Genomic DNA, 19034 nt, shown 5'->3' with positions numbered 1-19034 from the left:
TGATTTAGGTGCTAGTATAAGCATGTTCACTTCCAAGTCTTCAGCACATTGCCCTTTGATCATGGGATTTGCAGAAAGGAGGAAATCAAATAAAGTTATAGCAAATTTTGGAAATGTTGATTTGCGAAGTCCATCATCTCTTTAAAAAGGAAAATAATGGAGTATACCCAAAAAATATAAAATGAAAAAATTGAATAATGGAGCAGATGGGGATGCAGCTGAGTTGAGAACTTTTGATAGGTGGAGACTTGTTTTTCCGCTGTCAAAACGATAACTAGGTCCCTAAAAGTCTTCGGTTTTCATTGTTGCACTAACTCCGTCCCCCCTCTTTTGTGCCAACTTGCCAACTTGTATGAACTTTGGGAGTTTTACTTGTTACACATATTTTGACATTTTTTAAAGTATAAAATTCTTATATAATGTAATTCTTGGTGAAAACTTTACTATGATTTAGCTACATATTTTTGAAAAAACTGAATAAATTCAAATAAATTGTTTAGTACAAATTATATTAGTTTGATCAGAATATGCGACAAATGTGTACTAGAGAGACAGAATAGATGGAACAAATATCTATTAGCACACACCTCCATAGCTATATCAAACTCAGAGCCAGAAGCAGGAAGAAAGCTACATGTGTTTTCCGAAGATGTCTCTTTTATTACTAATGTTTCTCTCTTTTTTGGCTGTTCTGGGGGGAAGTTGGTTGAAGATATTACTAACAATTGTTGAGGGCACAATACACAAGAGAAATAAAGAATCAAAGAGACCTGAGTAATAAATATAAATATCAATTCTTTTATTACTAACAATTGTTGAGTGCACAGTACACAAGAAAATCAAAGAAACACCCGAGTAATAAATATAAATATCAATCTCACAAGAAGGCCATGCATCCTCTATACAAGTAATAAATTATAATGAACAACACTAAAACCCCCTCCATTCTCACTGACTAATCTCACTATGTCCAAATAAATAAACATTTGAGGCTAGCCACTTTTCCACTTTGAAGGCGCTAGGATGATGATTATGTGTAAGAGGGCCACCAGAGAAGTAGAAGCAAACTGGTCCATGTCTGAAAGTTTTGTGCCTATGCATTTCATGATGAAGACCTTATTGAGGAATGTAATGTCCTTCAACGATTGACGTCTGTATCTTCTTCTCAAGAAGCCTTCCTTTATTCTTTGGTTCAAATGGAAATCTGCAAGATGAAGAAAGAGTTAAGAGGCTTGTGTATATGGATGTTAAGTTTATGATTTGTTTTTGCCAAGGAATAAAATGAATGATCAGTTGAATAGTAATGAACTTACTTTCTTGAACGTGGAAAGTGGCGGAGCTGTTGGACCTCAGTAGTGAGTTGGGGGTGGGGGAGAAGCATAAGTGTAGACTGGTGGAGGAGGTGATTTTTCGGGTGGGGGAGGTGAGATGTAGTGGTATGGAGGAGGTGGAGATGGTGAAGGGGGAGGAGGGGATGTGTAGACATAGGGTGGTGGGGGTGATTTCTCCGGCGGTGGTGGGGACTTGTAGTAGTAAGGTGGTGGAGGAGATGGCGATGGTGGTGGTGGGGACTTGTAGTAGTAAGGAGGGAGTGGTGATGGAGATGGTGGTGGGGGAGATTTGTAGTAGTAGGGATGAGGGGATGGAGATGGTGGTGGGGGAGATTTGTAGTAGTAGGGATGAGGGGATGGAGATGGTGGTGGGGGAGATTTGTAGTAGTAGGGATGAGGGGATGGAGATGGTGGTGGTGGGGAGACGTAATGATAAGGTGGTGGTGGAGATTTCTCCGGCGGTGGTGGGGAGATGTAGTGATAAGGTGGTGGTGGAGATTTCTCCGGCGGTGGTGGGGAGATGTACTGATAAGGTGGTGGGGAGATGTAGTGATAAGGTGGTGGTGGGGATTTTTCCGGTGGTGGTGGGGAGATGTACTGATAAGGTGGTGGTGGAGATTTTTCCGGTGGTGGTGGGGAGATGTACTGATAAGGTGGTGGTGGAGATTTTTCCGGTGGTGGTGGGGAGACGTAATAATACGGCTTTGGTGGAGGTTTCACCGGTGGTGGCGGTGACTTGTATAGGTAAGTTGGTGGTGGAGGTGGTGGTGATTTATAGACATAAGTTGGTGGTGGTGGGGAGACGTAATAATACGGCTTTGGTGGAGGTTTCACTGGTGGTGGCGGTGACTTGTATAGGTAAGTTGGTGGTGGAGGTGGTGGTGATTTATAGACATAAGTTGGTGGTGGTGGGGAGACGTAATAATACGGCTTTGGTGGAGGTTTCACTGGTGGTGGCGGTGACTTGTATAGGTAAGTTGGTGGTGGAGGTGGTGGTGATTTATAGACATAAGTTGGTGGTGGTGGGGAGACGTAATAATACGGCTTTGGTGGAGGTTTCACCGGTGGTGGCGGTGACTTGTATAGGTAAGTTGGTGGTGGAGGTGGTGGTGATTTATAGACATAAGTTGGTGGCGGAGGAGATATGTAGTGGTAAGGAGCAGGAGTTGGCTTGGGCTTCTCACATTCCTCATAAGGAGTCTTGGGAGCATAAGCAAATGGTTTTGCGTAGAGCACGACTTCATAGTCAGTCTTGGACTTGACTCTGAGTTCAGCACCCGTTTTGCCCCAGTGGAGATTGGTTGGAATGTTGCATTTGGAATCCTTTGGCGCCATGTGCAGCTTAGCCATGCATGCCTTAGCTCCATATTTGCCATAATCAAACCCTTCAAGTGTGACGCTGTACTTTCCATTAATCTTAGTTTTTCCATATGCCACAATCTTCTTGTCACCAACCTTGCACGTAACCTCTACTACAGCTCCTGCACAATGTGTAGACAGAAAATTCAAAACTACAATTATTGGTGGATAGAAATAATTAAAATCATATTCGGGTTTTGGCAATTATGCTCTTCTTGTTTTTTTTTTTTTTTTTGGATTACTAAAATGAAAATTAATATTAGTTAGTACCAAATGTTGGACAAACTGATAATCAATTGGAAAAATTCGGCATCTCCAGCTGCCACAAGTACTTAGTCCAACAACTAATTTGTCTTTTTCCAATTTAAAAACTATTCCACTTTTCTAACACATGACTATTGATTATAACTTCACATATAAAAAATGTCAAGCTTAACGATCTGGACACAATTTTTATTCAATAAAATGATACTCTAACGTGGACTACGTGGTCAAGATGCCATGATTTGTACACAAAAGTTGTCTCCCGTATGACAAAGCAGCCTTTTCAATTGGGATCCAGGAATTTATGAGACAAACACACAACAATTAACGGTTGTTTTATTGACTGCTTAATCATGACATAAATTACTAAATATGTATAAATTCAAGAATATGTCATCAAACTTTTTTCTCATTTACGTTAACGTATTCTTTTTGCTGTTGCAAATAACAAAAGAAAAACAAAAATTGCTTTCAAAGAATGGACCAACCTTCATTTTCAGAATTACTAACGTAACCCATTTCATTTTCAAGTTTAAGGAACGTTTTGTACCAAAATCTATTACAATCATCATGGAAGTTGACTTAAAATATGTTGCAATTTAAGGATTGGGATTTTAATTTTTTAATTGGATTAAAAAGAAAAAATGACGTCATCTTGTAAGCAGAAAAAATTTCAGTAGATATGGAATGGAGAAGGAAGACGTACCTTTGAGATGTTTCTTGTCATGGGATTTCTTTGGGTAGTCCCAGTCGTAGCATCTGTAGCAGTAAACTTTTCCAACTACCTTAACGAGCATGGGGTGGTGAGGGTGGGGGTGGTAAGGAACTGGTGGTGGTGGAGAAGTGTAGTAGTATGGTGGATGTGGAGGCTTCATTGGCGGCGGTGGAGAAGTGTAGTAGTATGGTGGATGTGGAGGCTTCATTGGCGGTGGTGGAGAATTGTAGTAGTATGGTGGATGTGGAGGCTTCATTGGCGGTGGTGGAGAATTGTAGTAGTACGGTGGATGTGGAGGCTTCATTGGTGGCGGTGGAGGAGAAGTGTAGTAGTATGGTGGATGTGGAGGCTTCACTGGTGGTGGTGGAGAATTATAGTAGTATGGTGGATGTGGAGGCTTCATTGGTGGTGGTGGAGGAGAAGTGTAGTAGTATGGTGGATGTGGTGACTTAACTGGTGGTGGAGGAGAAGTGTAGTAGTATGGTGGATGTGGAGGCTTCACTGGTGGTGGTGGAGAATTATAGTAGTATGGTGGATGTGGAGGCTTCATTGGTGGTGGTGGAGGAGAAGTGTAGTAGTATGGTGGATGTGGTGACTTAACTGGTGGTGGAGGAGAAGTGTAGTAGTATGGTGGATGTGGAGGCTTCATTGGTGGTGGTGGAGAAATATAGTAGTACGGTGGATGTGGAGGCTTCACTGGTGGTGGTGGGGAAGTGTAGTAGTAAGGTGGATGGGGTGATTTCACTGGTGGTGGAGGTGAATGGTAGTAGTAAGGTGGAAGAGACTTCTCTGGTGGTGGAGGAGAGCTGTAGTTGTATGGCGGTGGAGGTGAATTATAGTAATATGGTGGAGGTGGTGAAACATAATGGTAGGGAGGTAGAGGGGATGGTGATGGTGGTGGGGGAGATTTGTATTCGTATGGTGGAGGTGGTGAGGGTGACGGTGGTGGTGGAGACTTGTACTCATATGGGGGAGGTGGAGAAGGTGAAGGTGGGGGAGGAGACTTATATTCATATGGTGGTGGGGGAGGAGACTTGTATTCATACGGTGGAAGTGAAGGTGAGGGTGGTGGTGGAGACTTGTACTCATATGGTGGAGGTTTAGGAGAGGGTGGTGGTGGAGACTTGTACTCATATGGTGGTGGGGGAGGAGACTTATATTCATATGGTGGAGGTGAAGGTGAGGGTGGTGGTGGAGACTTGTACTCATATGGTGGAGGTTTAGGAGAGGGTGGTGGTGGAGACTTGTACTCATATGGTGGTGGGGGAGGAGACTTGTATTCATATGGTGGAGGTGAAGGAGAGGGTGGCGGTGGAGACTTGTACTCATATGGTGGTGGTGGAGGAGACTTGTATTCATATGGAGGTGAAGGAGAGGGTGGCGGTGGAGACTTGTACTCATATGGTGGTGGTGGAGGAGACTTGTATTCATATGGTGGAGGTGAAGGAGAGGGTGGCGGTGGAGACTTGTACTCATATGGTGGTGGGGGAGGAGACTTGTATTCATATGGTGCAGGTGAAGGAGAGGGTGGCGGTGGAGACTTGTACTCATATGGTGGTGGTGGAGGAGACTTGTATTCATATGGTGCAGGTGAAGGAGAGGGTGGTGGTGGAGACTTGTACTCATATGGTGGTGGTGGAGGAGACTTGTATTCATATGGTGGAGGTGAAGGAGAGGGTGGTGGTGGAGACTTGTACTCATATGGTGGAGGTGGAGAGGGTGAAGGTGGGGGAGGAGACTTATACTCATATGGTGGTGGTGGAGGAGATTTGTATTCATATGGTGCAGGTGAAGGAGAGGGTGGTGGTGGAGACTTGTACTCATATGGTGGTGGTGGAGGAGACTTGTATTCATATGGTGCAGGTGAAGGAGAGGGTGGTGGAGGAGACTTGTACTCATATGGTGGAGGTGAAGGAGAGGGTGGTGGAGGAGACTTGTATTCATATGGTGGTGGGGGAGGAGACTTGTATTCATATGGTGGAGGTGAAGGTGAGGGTGGTGGTGGAGACTTGTACTCATATGGTGGAGGTTTAGGAGAGGGTGGTGGTGGAGACTTGTACTCATATGGTGGTGGGGGAGGAGACTTGTATTCATATGGTGGAGGTGAAGGAGAGGGCGGTGGTGGAGACTTATACTCATATGGTGGTGGGGGAGGAGACTTGTATTCATATGGTGGAGGTGAAGGAGAGGGTGGGGGAGGAGACTTATATTCATATGGTGGTGGGGGAGGAGACTTGTATTCATATGGTGGAGGTGAAGGAGAGGGTGGTGGTGGAGACTTGTACTCATATGTTGGTGGAGGTGGTGAAGGGGAGGGTGGTGGCGGAGACTTGTACTCATATGGTGGTGGTGGAGAAGGTGATGGTGGTGGAGGAGACTTGTACTCATAAGGTGGTGGTGGAGAAGGTGAAGGTGGAGGAGGTGACTTGTAATCATAAGGAGGAGGTGGGGGTGAAGAATAAGGGTCTGCTGAGACCACCACTGAAACAGCCAAAATGGCCAATGCCACTAGCAACAGACGACCCCTGGCGGGGTCGCCCCATCGAAGCCACATTCCTCGCCGGAAAACTCTTCCTGTGCAGCCAATGTTGAAGCCCAGCACCTCCTCTGATGATGAAGATGAAAGAACCTGGAGCTGGAGCTGGAGGAGTAGTTAGAATAGTCAGAAGAGCACAAATTTTAGTGCTTTAGTTGAGAGGATACACCTTTTGCATCCAATGTGTCAATTATTTATACAGCAAAAGAGAAAGAACTAGTCGTTAAAAGAAAGCTGTCAATTAGGGACCAATACAATTTCTTTGTTAGATTTTTTGTAGTAAATTTTTACAATCAACTCTCCAGCTGGAAGCACCAAATAGTTTGATCACTTAAACTGAATTTTCCTATTAATTAACTTCACCCTAATTCAGTTTTGTTTTGCAGTTTATAGGTTTGCTAAGGACTAGTCGCCTGCTACATTACATAAAATGCCAACGTGCGAGCTGTAGCAGATGCATGCTACAACATGCATAGAAGTGAGAGAGTAGTTGCACAATTTTAAATAATTCCACTTTCCTACCACAATTAAAAATTTGATTTTTGTATTGCTGCCATGCACCTTCTCATGATTGATTATTGAGATCAATCATTTCTCTTGGATCTCCCTTGCTCTTTCGTCCTTGCTATCATTTTTTACTTTCAAAAATTTATTTATTTATTTTTTTTACTTCAGTCACACCCCACATTTTTGAACATATAGTCCGGAATTCATTGTGTGAAGATTAGTCAAAGATGTTTAAGCATTATTAACATCTCTCATGGTAATTCTTGATAGTAACTAATTAGGCCCAGTTTGGCAAGTGAGTGTTTTGAGTTTTTGTCTAAAATTTTACTGTAACTTAATGTAAAAATTGTAGAAAAAATTTTTAAAGTGTGTAACTCTTTGGACATTTTAAAGTGTATAATTTAAAATTTTTGAGAAGTTTTTTGATGTTACTGTAGTTAAAGTTGTTAAAAAACTTATAGCAGACAACTTGGCCAAAAACTTGCTTGCCAAACAAGGCCTAAAGTTAATGACACGAGAAACCTTGACTTAAATGAGCACTAAAAATGCTTAGTTTTGTGTTTAATTTTCTTTTGCAATTTCAGGAATCTACAAGATTACTTGATTGCTCTTCCATCGTTTTTATATCATCCTTCAAAAAGTAAACCGACAGAGAAGTTTCCCTTTCATTACGTAGTTGCCAGATAATGTGTTCCATACCTTTAGCCAAGAGGGAAGAACTGGACCTGGCTGATTATATATATTCTTGGTACAGAATGACTTTGTGGTACCACAATTTCCTCCACGATGACAGATTATCTTCTACTGTTTTTCAAAAAATTTTTTTTTTTTTTATAAGGGCATGTGATTTCTCCATAATGAGAGAATTGTTTGCGGCCACAGTCAGTCAATTTCCTTAGCAGACTTTTGGTTGGTGGCTCTGATCAAATGAAAAGGGCAAAAGAGAGCAAAGTCTCTATTTTGATTCTGAATTTCATCTTGTCCAAGGAAGTAATAATTCATTATTGTTTGCTTACAGCTTCCAACATAAATGTCCCACTTTGTGGAAGTCACCATGAGTACCTCAGAATCATTCAAAGGAAACTTGCAAAAACTGGAAAATATGAGATGATCATATGACAGATAGAAAGAAAGTTCCAAGGAAAGGGAAAGAAGGACAAAGGCTGCTTCATAATTCCTCAAGCTGCATGTCAGGTGAAAAGATGGAAAAAAAATAGAAACAAACAGTAGAGAAGGTTTACCAAAATGTCTCTAGTTTGTGATCACATGGAGTTGCATATGATTGCCAATGTGAGTAACAAACACATTCATGACTGCACAAATGCATGTGTCCCTCCTGTTAAAAAGTCAAAATTTTACGTACATATTATTAGTTAATTAACGACCTAATGAATACACCTCCAATTTTGTTTTGACATTACAATTCACCAAGAAGAAATGAAGATCCTTTAAAGTCTGGGATCCAATGCAAGTTGCGTACTAGAGTGGAATAACTCGAGAGAGTAAATGGAACCCAAGAATCAGGCAAAATGCATTATGTATTTATACATAAACAGCTGATTATTTTTTCGAATATATTTGCTTACATCATCATTATAATTTTCAATACACTTTTTTATCTTTCTAATTATCTTTTTATCTCACATACATCACATCACAAAAAGCGTTACAGTAAAAATATCTCAAATAACTTACAATCCAAACAAACCCAAAGTTTAAGTACAAAGAGCGACGGATATCTATATATAAGCGATGGATACAAGCATAAGAATTCCTCAGATTAAACAGGTGAGTCGTGATTTTGTTTGTATTCATCGTGTAAGTCGCATGTCGTTTAATGTAAAATTTTCCTTGTACATATATATAACGGCTTCTGTTATTTTCCTTATACGCATGTGTACGGCTTATGTGGGTCTTAGTGACAAAATAGCCTTGATATTAACAAGTAAATGACACCTACGTATATTGCTTTCAGCTTGAGATGTTTAATATCCATGTGAGCGTACAGACTCCTTTGCCTCCTTTGTTTGCCTTGTGGAAAAACAGGTTTTGAATGACCAGTTAAACACCTAATCCATCTGAAAATTCCAAACGCTCCATCCAGGCCACTTTCTATCCAAGAATTCTCACAAATTGAAAATGATAGTTCATTAACAACTCTCTCTTTTTTCTTTTGGCTTTTTTTTTTGAAAAAAAGCAGCTCATTTTACTTAACCCTACTCAAAATAACAGTACTAACTGAGATTTATAACCTAATTAGACGCTCTACTACAATCATTTCATAGTTGAAAAATCAAAAGTGTTTCTTTGCACGGCATTGACTGACAGAATTATGCATTTAGGACAGAGGGGCATTGATGTGAAACGTGAAGGTCACTTTCACATCCAATAATGTGAACATTATGTTTCTAATCCATTCTTTTTTACTGCACTTTCCTCTTGACTTTTCTTATCACGTAATCTTTTAATTTCTAGTTAGAAAGTAGCAAGTAATTGGTGACGCTCAACACTTATAGTAATAGTAATTAGTAAATAGCAAGCTTTAGAAGAATGGATCATTGAGGACCACGTTTTAGAACTCTTTGTCAACAAACAAGAAAAATTGGCTTTGGATTGCTTGGAGATGGAAAGATACTCTTTTGGATCATTTCTATTGCCCCATGTAACATGGTATAAAGGGAAATTTGCAAGAAGCAAAGTCATGTTCACCAAACAAACAAACTCTCTATTATGATTTTCCATTATTTGCTTCTTGCCTTTTATTCTAAGACTGGATAAAATCATCATCATCTTTCCTCTGCTTCCCCCACCCCTCCCCTCCCACAAAAACCCCCCACCTTTTTTGTTTCCTCTATTATAGCAAATAATTCAAGGTTGGATTTTGGATTTTGAATACCTTTTATTTCTTGGATTGAACAAAGTTAGGGCTGCAAGCCGGATTGCATATGTGGTCCTTGAGGTACTCCAAGATCATGGCATAATTGTCGTTCCATAACCAAATTCCTAGTGCTTAGTATGTTCGTTTCTATTACACATTTGATATTAAACAAACATGTGTACAACCCTTGTTGAATTCTCATGATTATACCCAAAAAATAAAGTATTAGAAACATTTCTCTTTCAACAAGAAGTTGTTAAATTTGATTTCTTACATACTTTTCCACCCAAATTCAACGATGCGTAGAACATTTAAGGGAGGAAAACATTTAAAAGGGCAAGACCGAGGTGATAAACTTTTATTGAGATAATAATAAAACTTTTTTTTTAGTTAGCTAACGTAGAAAAGGCGTTTATATGTTTATTTCTGTATTCTGTTATTTTGAATTTATTTTTTTGCGGAGAATGAACCCTTCTTGTCATTCACCAAAGATGAACAATTAAAAGGATTCAGTTTTTGTACTTCGAGATTTTAAGTTAATTATCTGCTGGAGATTTGCTATTTGGAATATTCTCATGGTATTCAGAATTAACCAATTTCTTGAGAACAAGACATAAGAATTACTCATTCTTGTTTTCTAAGGTAGAATCGGATTCACATGCAAAGAAATTTAAGTGGTAGCATGTTTTGTGATAGATTACTCTTATCTTATATGGTCATTGGTGGTTATTAAGACCCTTAATCAGGATTAGAGTACTGTCATAATTTTACACCGATTATCACATTCCCTAAGTTTTAATCTGGACATTTTGCACCTTAAATGCTTTATTAAACTGACTTTGGTCCAATAGATGATGGCCTTACGCATAATCAACAATAAAATAACACCTAATTAGCATCACATTTTTACTTTCCATACTTCCTTGCTTAGCATTATGCACTCCAAATTTTAATTTTTCAGATTTCTTTTTTGGTAGCTTTAAGTGTCTTATTTGTCCACTTTATTTCAATTGTTAAGAACATCTAAGAAATCAATTAATGATATGCACATGAGTATTTGTTACAAGGAATTAAAATTAGTGTTTCACCATGTCCTTTGATAGTTGTAAAGCATTAAGATATTAAATATTGGAAAAAGAAATTGCTCAAGAAAAATAGTAAAAACAAATTGTTTGCTTTTAACCTAACTAATTGTTTATAGTGTGGGCAAAGCTATATGTATGTATATTGCCAAAATAGAAAACTAGTACTCCAATCATCTCCAAATCCATAGATAAAATAGGTGCCTGTCCTTTTCTTATACCTAATAGTTGCTCCGACCGATATAAAATTTTCCATAAAGAAAATGCCAATGCAGAAATAATTTTTAAAAAAAATAATTAAAGGCCATTTGCTGAAAATTTATTGGTTGAAAGAAAAGAAAGAAATTCGACTAGATGTAGGAGTAGGGGAGGGGGTACCACTCTAATTGAAAACTATTCATGGGTAGATGTACGTTTTGCATTTTATAAAATTTCTTTGCCAGAGCTAAATCAAATGTATATCTGTCCATAACTTTGTCTAATTTTTGATGTCATTAACGATTGGACTACAGTGAGACAGTTAAATATTTTAAGGCGCAAAAGGTTCAAAACTGATGTTTGGGGAACAATGTGCGAATTAATCCAAAGGTTAATGATGTAAAGTACAATTAATTGCAGGAAACCATGCTTACACGCTATTTTCCATAAGCTTTTCTAAAATCCTTAACTACTCAACTAGGGTGAGTTCCATATAAAAGTTTACTAAAGCTGTGTTCGATAAAGTTGAAGTGTGAAAATTGAAATCTAAATTCTGAATCTGTTAAGTTACTAATTGTTCATTACTAAGGATGCATTTGATAAATTTGAAATCTGAAAACTAAAATCTAAAATCTAAAATCTAAAATCTAAATCCATTAAGTTATTAAATTATTAAATACTAAATTTGATATTTGAGTGTATATCACGTTAAGTAATAATTGAATAACGACAGTTTAACTCCTTCAAACCCATAGGGACAATCACAAGAAGGCTATGATTAATACTTATCACCTATTTTTTGGAACAAGTTTTGCTTAAAAAATTCAATGCCACTTAATTAATTTAGATATTTAATTTTTTATTATTAAATACATCTGAATCCATTAAATATAAATGCTAATTCGATTATCAAATAGGAACTAAATCTAATATATTTGAATATATATCATATTAACTAATAAGTGAATAGCTTGTCACTCATTTTTTGGAGCAATTTTTATTTGGAAAATTCAATGTTACTTAATCAATTCAGACGTTCTATTTTTTATTATCAAATGCATATAAACATGTTAAAATTTGAACCTATTAAGTTTTAAGTATTGAATTGGATTATCAAACACAGAGCCTAAGTAAAGCGTCCACAAACGGCGTTTAAGATGTATTGTGGATATTGAGATAAACTTTAAGCTAGATATACTTAGTGCCCAAATTAAAGTATTATTTGAATAATTGCTATAGCACTTTTTGTGATGTGATGTGTGTGAGATAAAAAAGTAGTTGGGAATATAAAAAAGTGGATTGGGAAATATATTTATGATGCAAGCGAAATATTATTGAGAATAATTTAGCAGTCCAAACACACTTAAGTAATTTTTTTTTTTTGATTTGCTATCTTTGGGAGTATTTTTGAAATATTTTACTGTAACAGTGTATATGAAAAACTTTTATTGTAGATGTTTTTGGAGAGATTTTTAGAATATATTTTGGAGTACCTTTTAAAATTAAAATATTTTTAGAATACTTTTTAAAAATTAATTCTAGCACCCACAACCACTACGTTCACCCCCACCCACCACCGCCACCACACTCTCCATCCTGCTTTCTCCTCCCCCTCCCTCTTCCCCCTTCCCTCTTCCTCCTCCTCTCTCCTTCCCCCCTCGATCTGGTCGTGGCCAGATCGCAACCAGAATTGCAACCTTCTGGTCGTGACCAAAGGCCTTGATCTGGTCAAAAGGGAAGGACTGAAGGATGGTGAGGAAGGGAAGGGGAGGAGGAAGAGGGGAGGAGGAGGAGGGAGAGGGAGGTGGCAGAGGTGGGTGGTGGTGATGGGTGAAAAATGTTGTAAAATTTATTTTTTTAAATTTTTTTGTGTATATTTATGAATTATTTTTTATATATTACATGGATGAGTTATCTGTTAACATTTCCCAAAAAAAAGTATGGATGAGATATTTTTGAAGTTATTATTATCTATGTATTATTGTACTATTGTATTTGAAAAGCTTATTTTTGAAAAATAGACCAATCCAAACGAAAACGGTGCAGCCTTGGCAATAGCATATCAATATAAATTAAAATGACCATAATGTCCTTAAAACAGAAAATGTTCACTATCACCTGGGGAGATTTTGCCATTATGTGAAATATTGCTGGGCAGCACTAAAATTATTACTTCAACAGTAACAAAAACCTAGGAATAAACACATGCATTATAGTAGCAGCCGGATTGATGTCTTTTGTGCATACCTTCTTTCCCAAAAACAACGATAAACAAAAAGAAAAGTTCTACAAAGTAGTTTTTGGTCATTCTTTTTTTTTTTCCACAAGCGGTAGAAACACACGCGCACACACCCAATTAGACCGACGCTGGAAGCATCGGAAAGACGGCCCAAAAGTAATTTAAGGGAGACCCCATAGAAAGACACCGTTCAGCCAAAGCAGTTTTTGGACATTCAAGCCTTTCAAGGTAGGCCTGTACCATTGTTTTCCGACAGCTATAAAAGCACATGTAGGTTGCCCCACCGTGGCGGCTACACCGCTACGGGCCAACTTTTGGTTGTCACAGGTAGACCCGGAAATCACCTTTACTTGCATAGGATCCATTTCTTTAATCAATTGGCTTTTGCCCAAAATTAAAAACTAGTGTAAGATAGTGGCTTGGATGGAAAAATTTTTAAAAGTATTGTAAATACATATTATAGCCACTTTTTTAATATTCTTAACTATTTTTTTTATTTCACATGAGCCATGTCACGAAAAGTGCTATAATAATTATTTTAAATAATTTATTTAGATATCATATTATTTACAAAATTTTATTTACTTATATCATAAACACGTTTTTTAATCACCTATTAATCTAACATATATCACATCATAAAAGTAATACAATAAATATCTCAAATAATATCTCAACCAATCTCTTATCCAAACACGATATATTTGATTTAAGGCCTACCTAGTTTTTTTTTTTTTGGACACTGTGGGTACTATTTGGGACCGCCCGACTAATCCCACAGCGTCCAAACAGAGCGGGCCCGACCGATGCCTAGGACGGTAAACAACTGAGTTGCGAGCTAGAATCGAACTCAGGTGGACTTGGAGTAAAGACCCCGCCTCCACCACCCGAATCACGTCAACTCAATTTGAGCTGGGATTTGAATTTTTTTCAAAAGTCATTTTCATTTCTAAAATTATTGGCTCAAATCCGGCCATGATTAAATATAGTCCTTTGACACCTTGATTGGTACAAGCTAATCAATTTAGTAGGCAAGCATGCATAAATCTTGCATGTGATTCGCAGCACGAGGATTTTAACTTGGATGCACTAGTTTTTTTCTTTTAATAAACACTACCTAATGGACGCCAAGTTACTTCTTAAGAGAAATTCTAGGTTCACTTAAGTGCTTAAAAAGAGTTTCCCATTCTCTATCTCATTTCTTATACAACTAATCAAATCACTCCTTATTTTTTCTCGCTCATGTAGATATACTTCTTTTTTTTTTTTCGAATACAAGGGGAGACTCCAACCCTTTTAAGGAGAAAGGGGAAAAAGAAAGAATTTATAAGTCAATCCAAGGATCCCAATGGTCACATAACTACTGTTTTGCTCCTGATTTTCAAACATGTTTGCGTCCAAGAAAGCTCAAATCAAGTTTGGAAAGCAAGGTTGTTAAATTTGGATTGGATAGCAACTCGGCTAAACTAACCCGTTAGGGATCAACTGGTTGGATCAATCGAATTATTCTCAAAAATTCGCTAACATCAGTATGATGTCATACTTTTTAATATTTTTATAAGTTTCAAAAATATTGAAACTAAGTTCTTGGTTATATTCGACCAACCATGCAAAATATTACAAAAATATTAGGTTTGCAATCAAATATATGTCTAAAAATTATATATAAAAATGTAAATTCATGTTAAACTATGTCCATTCTCCAAAATGACTTCAAAAACTAAATTAAAACAAATTATACCCAATTCAAGATTTTTTTGTTAGGAATATGGCTTTATAATGTAAGTTGGAATCACTGATGATAATTTGATAAGATGATAGAAATGAAAACTTTTTGATTTAGAGATCATTTTAAGAAGCAAGTGATTTTGATGTTTACACAAAATGGGTGGCATTTTCTTATTCCAATTAATAAATGAAAGTTTTACAATTGAGGTAACTCAAATTGTATTTAAGAAAAATAAGAAAGAAAAGTTTGTGAACCGGGTCAAGAAGTTGAATCAGGTTACTAGTTTGACTGATTTTTTACGATTTTGATTGATTTTTTTTTTAATCAAAACGGTTTTGTGCTACGAACCAGTTTGGGAAGGAGGTTGGTTCATGATTGGACTGTTTGGCCGGTCCAATCTAACAAAACTGTTGAAAAGTAGTCAAGGGTTGTAGAATTAAGGAAAAAATCGTTTAAAACATCTCTCACATTTTGTAAAATGACTTTTTTCGTCCCTCACTCTTAAAAGTGTAATTTTACGTCCCATACAAATTCACATTGGTTAAATTTGATCCTTATCTAAGTTTTCGACTAATCTTTTGTCGAAATCCACCACGTGCCTAGCATATGATCATTTTTTAGGGTCAAATTTGTCAAATCAAATTTTACATAATTCGATCCATAGTTCCTCACACTTCACAAAATAAATTTTTTCATCCCTCACATTTTACAACATGAATTTTTTCATCCTTCATTGACCATATGTACGAATATTTTTTTGAAATTCATGTATATATCTATTTAATTTCACCTGAATTGTACAAATAACATGTAATGTATTTCTATTTGATTTCACCTAAATAGGCTAATTATAGTTGTACACATGCTATTTAATAGATATATATATAGGTTTAAAACTAACAATTTTATTTTAAATCCATATATATTTCTATTTGATTTCACCAGGTGAACCTATTCAATATTTACGACCTTTTCTCTTTTGATAATAATTCATTTATTGCATTATACAATAAGGCCATCTAATTAATGGGTTCTAATTCGAATTCTATAGTTATGCTAACAAATTGCAATTTAAATCCAAAACTTCTACTCACTACCTTTAACACCATCAGTTCAATCACTTACCTTGTGATTGTTTTAAAATTTGAAAGTGCTAAGCATTTACTTCTTTTTGTTATAGTGTTCCTTTGTTTATTTTTTCTATTCAAATTTAATTCGATATAAATACTCGATAATGTTTAGAATTAAATATCTTATTTGTTTTCAATTTTCAAGTAAAATGAAATGAATATAAATGAAAAACTAATAATTTTTTTAAACTCATAAATATACATATATATATATATATATATATATATATATATATATCTATTTGATTTCGCTTGAACAGGTGAAATCAAATAGAGATATATTACATGCTATTCATACTATTCAGGTAAAATCAAATAAATATATACATGGGTTTAAAGAAAAAAATTATTCGTTCACATGATCAATTAGGGATGAAAAAAATTCATTTTGTAAAATGTGAGAGGGGAAAAAATTTAATTTGTGAAATGTGTAGGACGAAAAATTTATTTTGTAAAATGTGAGGGATGAAAAAATTTATTTTTTAAAATATGAGGGACGAAAAAATTCATTTTGTAAAATGTAAAGGACTATGGATCGGATTGTGTAAATTTTGATTTGACAATTTTTTCCTTAAAAAATGATCACGTGCAAGGCACATGGTAGATTCCGATAAAAAATTAGTCAGAAATTTATGTAGGAACCAAATTTGACCAATTTGAATTTATGAGGGACGCAAAATTACACTTTTAAACATGAGGGATGAAAAAGTTATTTTACAAAATGTGAAAGAGGTTTTGAACGTTTTTTTCGAATTAAGTATCCTTTCTTATAATAAAAAACCAAATGGCCAAATGTCCTTATAGTCCTCAAACTATTATGAAATTCAATTTTTGACCCTCCAACTATTAAGTGAAAAGTTTTAGCCTTCTAACTAGTTAAAATAGATAATTCTAGCCCTTTTGTCAATTTCAGCCGTTATGTCTAACAGAGCTACAGGATTCATGAGATGGTCAAAATGCCCTAGTAGCTCTCAAACTATTACAAAATTCAACTTTTGATTCTCTAACTATTAACGGATAAGTTTTAGCCCTCCAACTAATTAAAATATATAATTTTAACCTTTTTTCAACTTGAGTCATTATGTCGAATAGAAATATCTATTGATAAAAGGATCCGAGAATGTGCCCAACCAACCTATTGTTTGACAAATCAAGAAGGCCAAAATGCAAGTTTGGAGGAATCTCACTAGAGAATTAATTATTTGAGAGATTTAGAAAGTTCAAACATGGAACGGAACCAATGCTTGCTAGAATATTCCCGAAAAATCAATTATATACCAGGTTTATGTCATTAAGAGAAGCACATAAATTCAATGAGTCTAAAACAACACAGAAAAATGAGTTAAATTCAAAATGAAGACAATTCAATTTCTTCAAGTTGCCTATCCTTGCTGAAAATTCTCTATTCAGGGTTATGGGTTATGGGTTTTCAATTGATTTGGATTCATTTCATCAAATGGAGATTTGGTAAATTAGTTTATGAGTCAAATAGGGGTAAAACAATTTTACTCTAACATATATCCTATGGAGATGAAAATACCTCTTGGTTATGTTCCTACCGTGTACGTAGTAATGTTTCAGTTTGACATAATGATTCATGTTGATGGAAGCGTTAGAATTATATATTTTAATTAGTTGAAAAACTAAAATTTATCAATTAATAGTTGGAGGGTCAAAGTTGAACTTTATAATAGTTTGAGAGCCATTGCTATGCATGTCGTGCTATTTCTGTTCAACACAACGACTCGAATTGACGGAAGGGCTAGAATTATATATTTTAATTAGTTAGAAGGTTAAAACTTATCAATTAATAGTTGGAGGGTCAAAAATTAAACTTCATAATAGTTTGATGGCCATTAGGGCATTCTGTCCAAAACCAAAACCACGTTCGTTTAGAATGGAAATTAGCATAAAATTGAGTGGAAATAAGCATAAAATTGAGCTTAAAAAAATATGAAACTTGAAAAGCTTTTTTAAAGGTAAATGCCTCGCCATATCCTTTTACCATGAAGCTAACGTAACATCACCGGAGGGAAAAGAGCCCGGCGTACGGCATGCCACGCGGTGCGTTTTTGTGTGGATAACCAGTGGAGACGACCAAGGAAGGGAGAATAGACCTGGAACTGACATATATGATTTTTTTTTTTACAGGCTCAATAAATATGATTGGAGGAGTCAAGGAATTGAAGCCAAATGGACAGCATAGCTGTATAGGGTCACCTCCCTCCAGTTTTGCCCTTCGACTCAAACAAAATATTATTATGACTACTAGAGATACTTGAGCTGTATGCAAACACAGCTTGGCTCCCTAGAAATTTAGTCGAACATATAGTATCAAATTATTTTGACACATGATGAATGAATAGAAATATAGTAGAAAAATTGAACATCAAAATAATTAAAATTGACAAATGTTATTTGAATTCCCATTTTTATTAATCATACTTTCACTATTATTTTGTATCATATAGTTTTTATTTATTGTAGGAATACAATTAACAAAATATGGAGTATAAATAAAATTTTCCTCAAAATTTGTTGTGAAGAGAAATTTCATTTATGAAGTCAACCTCCCCATTTATTGTGATTTGAATAAAAATTTTTGAACCACTATTATGATGATACCACAAAAAGAGAGAAAATTAATACACTATAAATGCATTGTTGTATTAATAACAACATAGTTTTAGTTGTAACTAAACCAGAAGTAGTCATAATGCTTCGGTACTTTAATAATGAGAAAAAGTTTAGAAAGCCATTAAGACATGGCATAATCTTCAACATAAATATAGCTTACTATAAACTTTCACATTTTTCTTTCTTTTGATAGAATAAGCTAGTTCATCTATTTAAATCTCACCTAAAGATGACAACATTATCCTACAACTCTAGAATATAAATAGCAAGGTTAGATAAAAATATGAACTGCCACATTTCCAAATCTACATATACAAATTAGAACTGAACCATTTTTTTTAGGGTAAAAAAATAAAAAAGCCTCATGTGGTAAACCTAATATACAGAAAAGCCCCTTGTGGTTTCAAAATATACAACACGACACCCAGT

The 19034-nt window shown here is 36.0% G+C and overlaps 1 protein-coding gene across 1 annotated transcript; it reads right to left on the bottom strand.

Moving 5' to 3' along the window:
* Positions 1–778: 778 nt before the first annotated feature.
* Positions 779–6372, bottom strand: LOC113737415 (uncharacterized). The gene is made up of 3 exons (XM_072044721.1): positions 3661–6372; positions 1314–2812; positions 779–1204 (listed from the first exon to the last, which is right to left on the bottom strand). Exons 1-2 carry the CDS (start codon positions 6221–6223, stop codon positions 1350–1352), a joined length of 4026 nt encoding a protein of 1341 aa, XP_071900822.1. The 5' UTR covers positions 6224–6372; the 3' UTR covers positions 779–1204; positions 1314–1349.
* Positions 6373–19034: the final 12662 nt, after the last annotated feature.

This window comes from Coffea arabica, chromosome 3e (genome assembly GCF_036785885.1).
Source record: "Coffea arabica cultivar ET-39 chromosome 3e, Coffea Arabica ET-39 HiFi, whole genome shotgun sequence".
Lineage (NCBI taxonomy): Eukaryota > Viridiplantae > Streptophyta > Magnoliopsida > Gentianales > Rubiaceae > Coffea > Coffea arabica.
The sequence above is the reverse complement of the archived record's forward strand: the minus strand, read 5'-3'. Positions and strand labels throughout refer to the sequence as shown.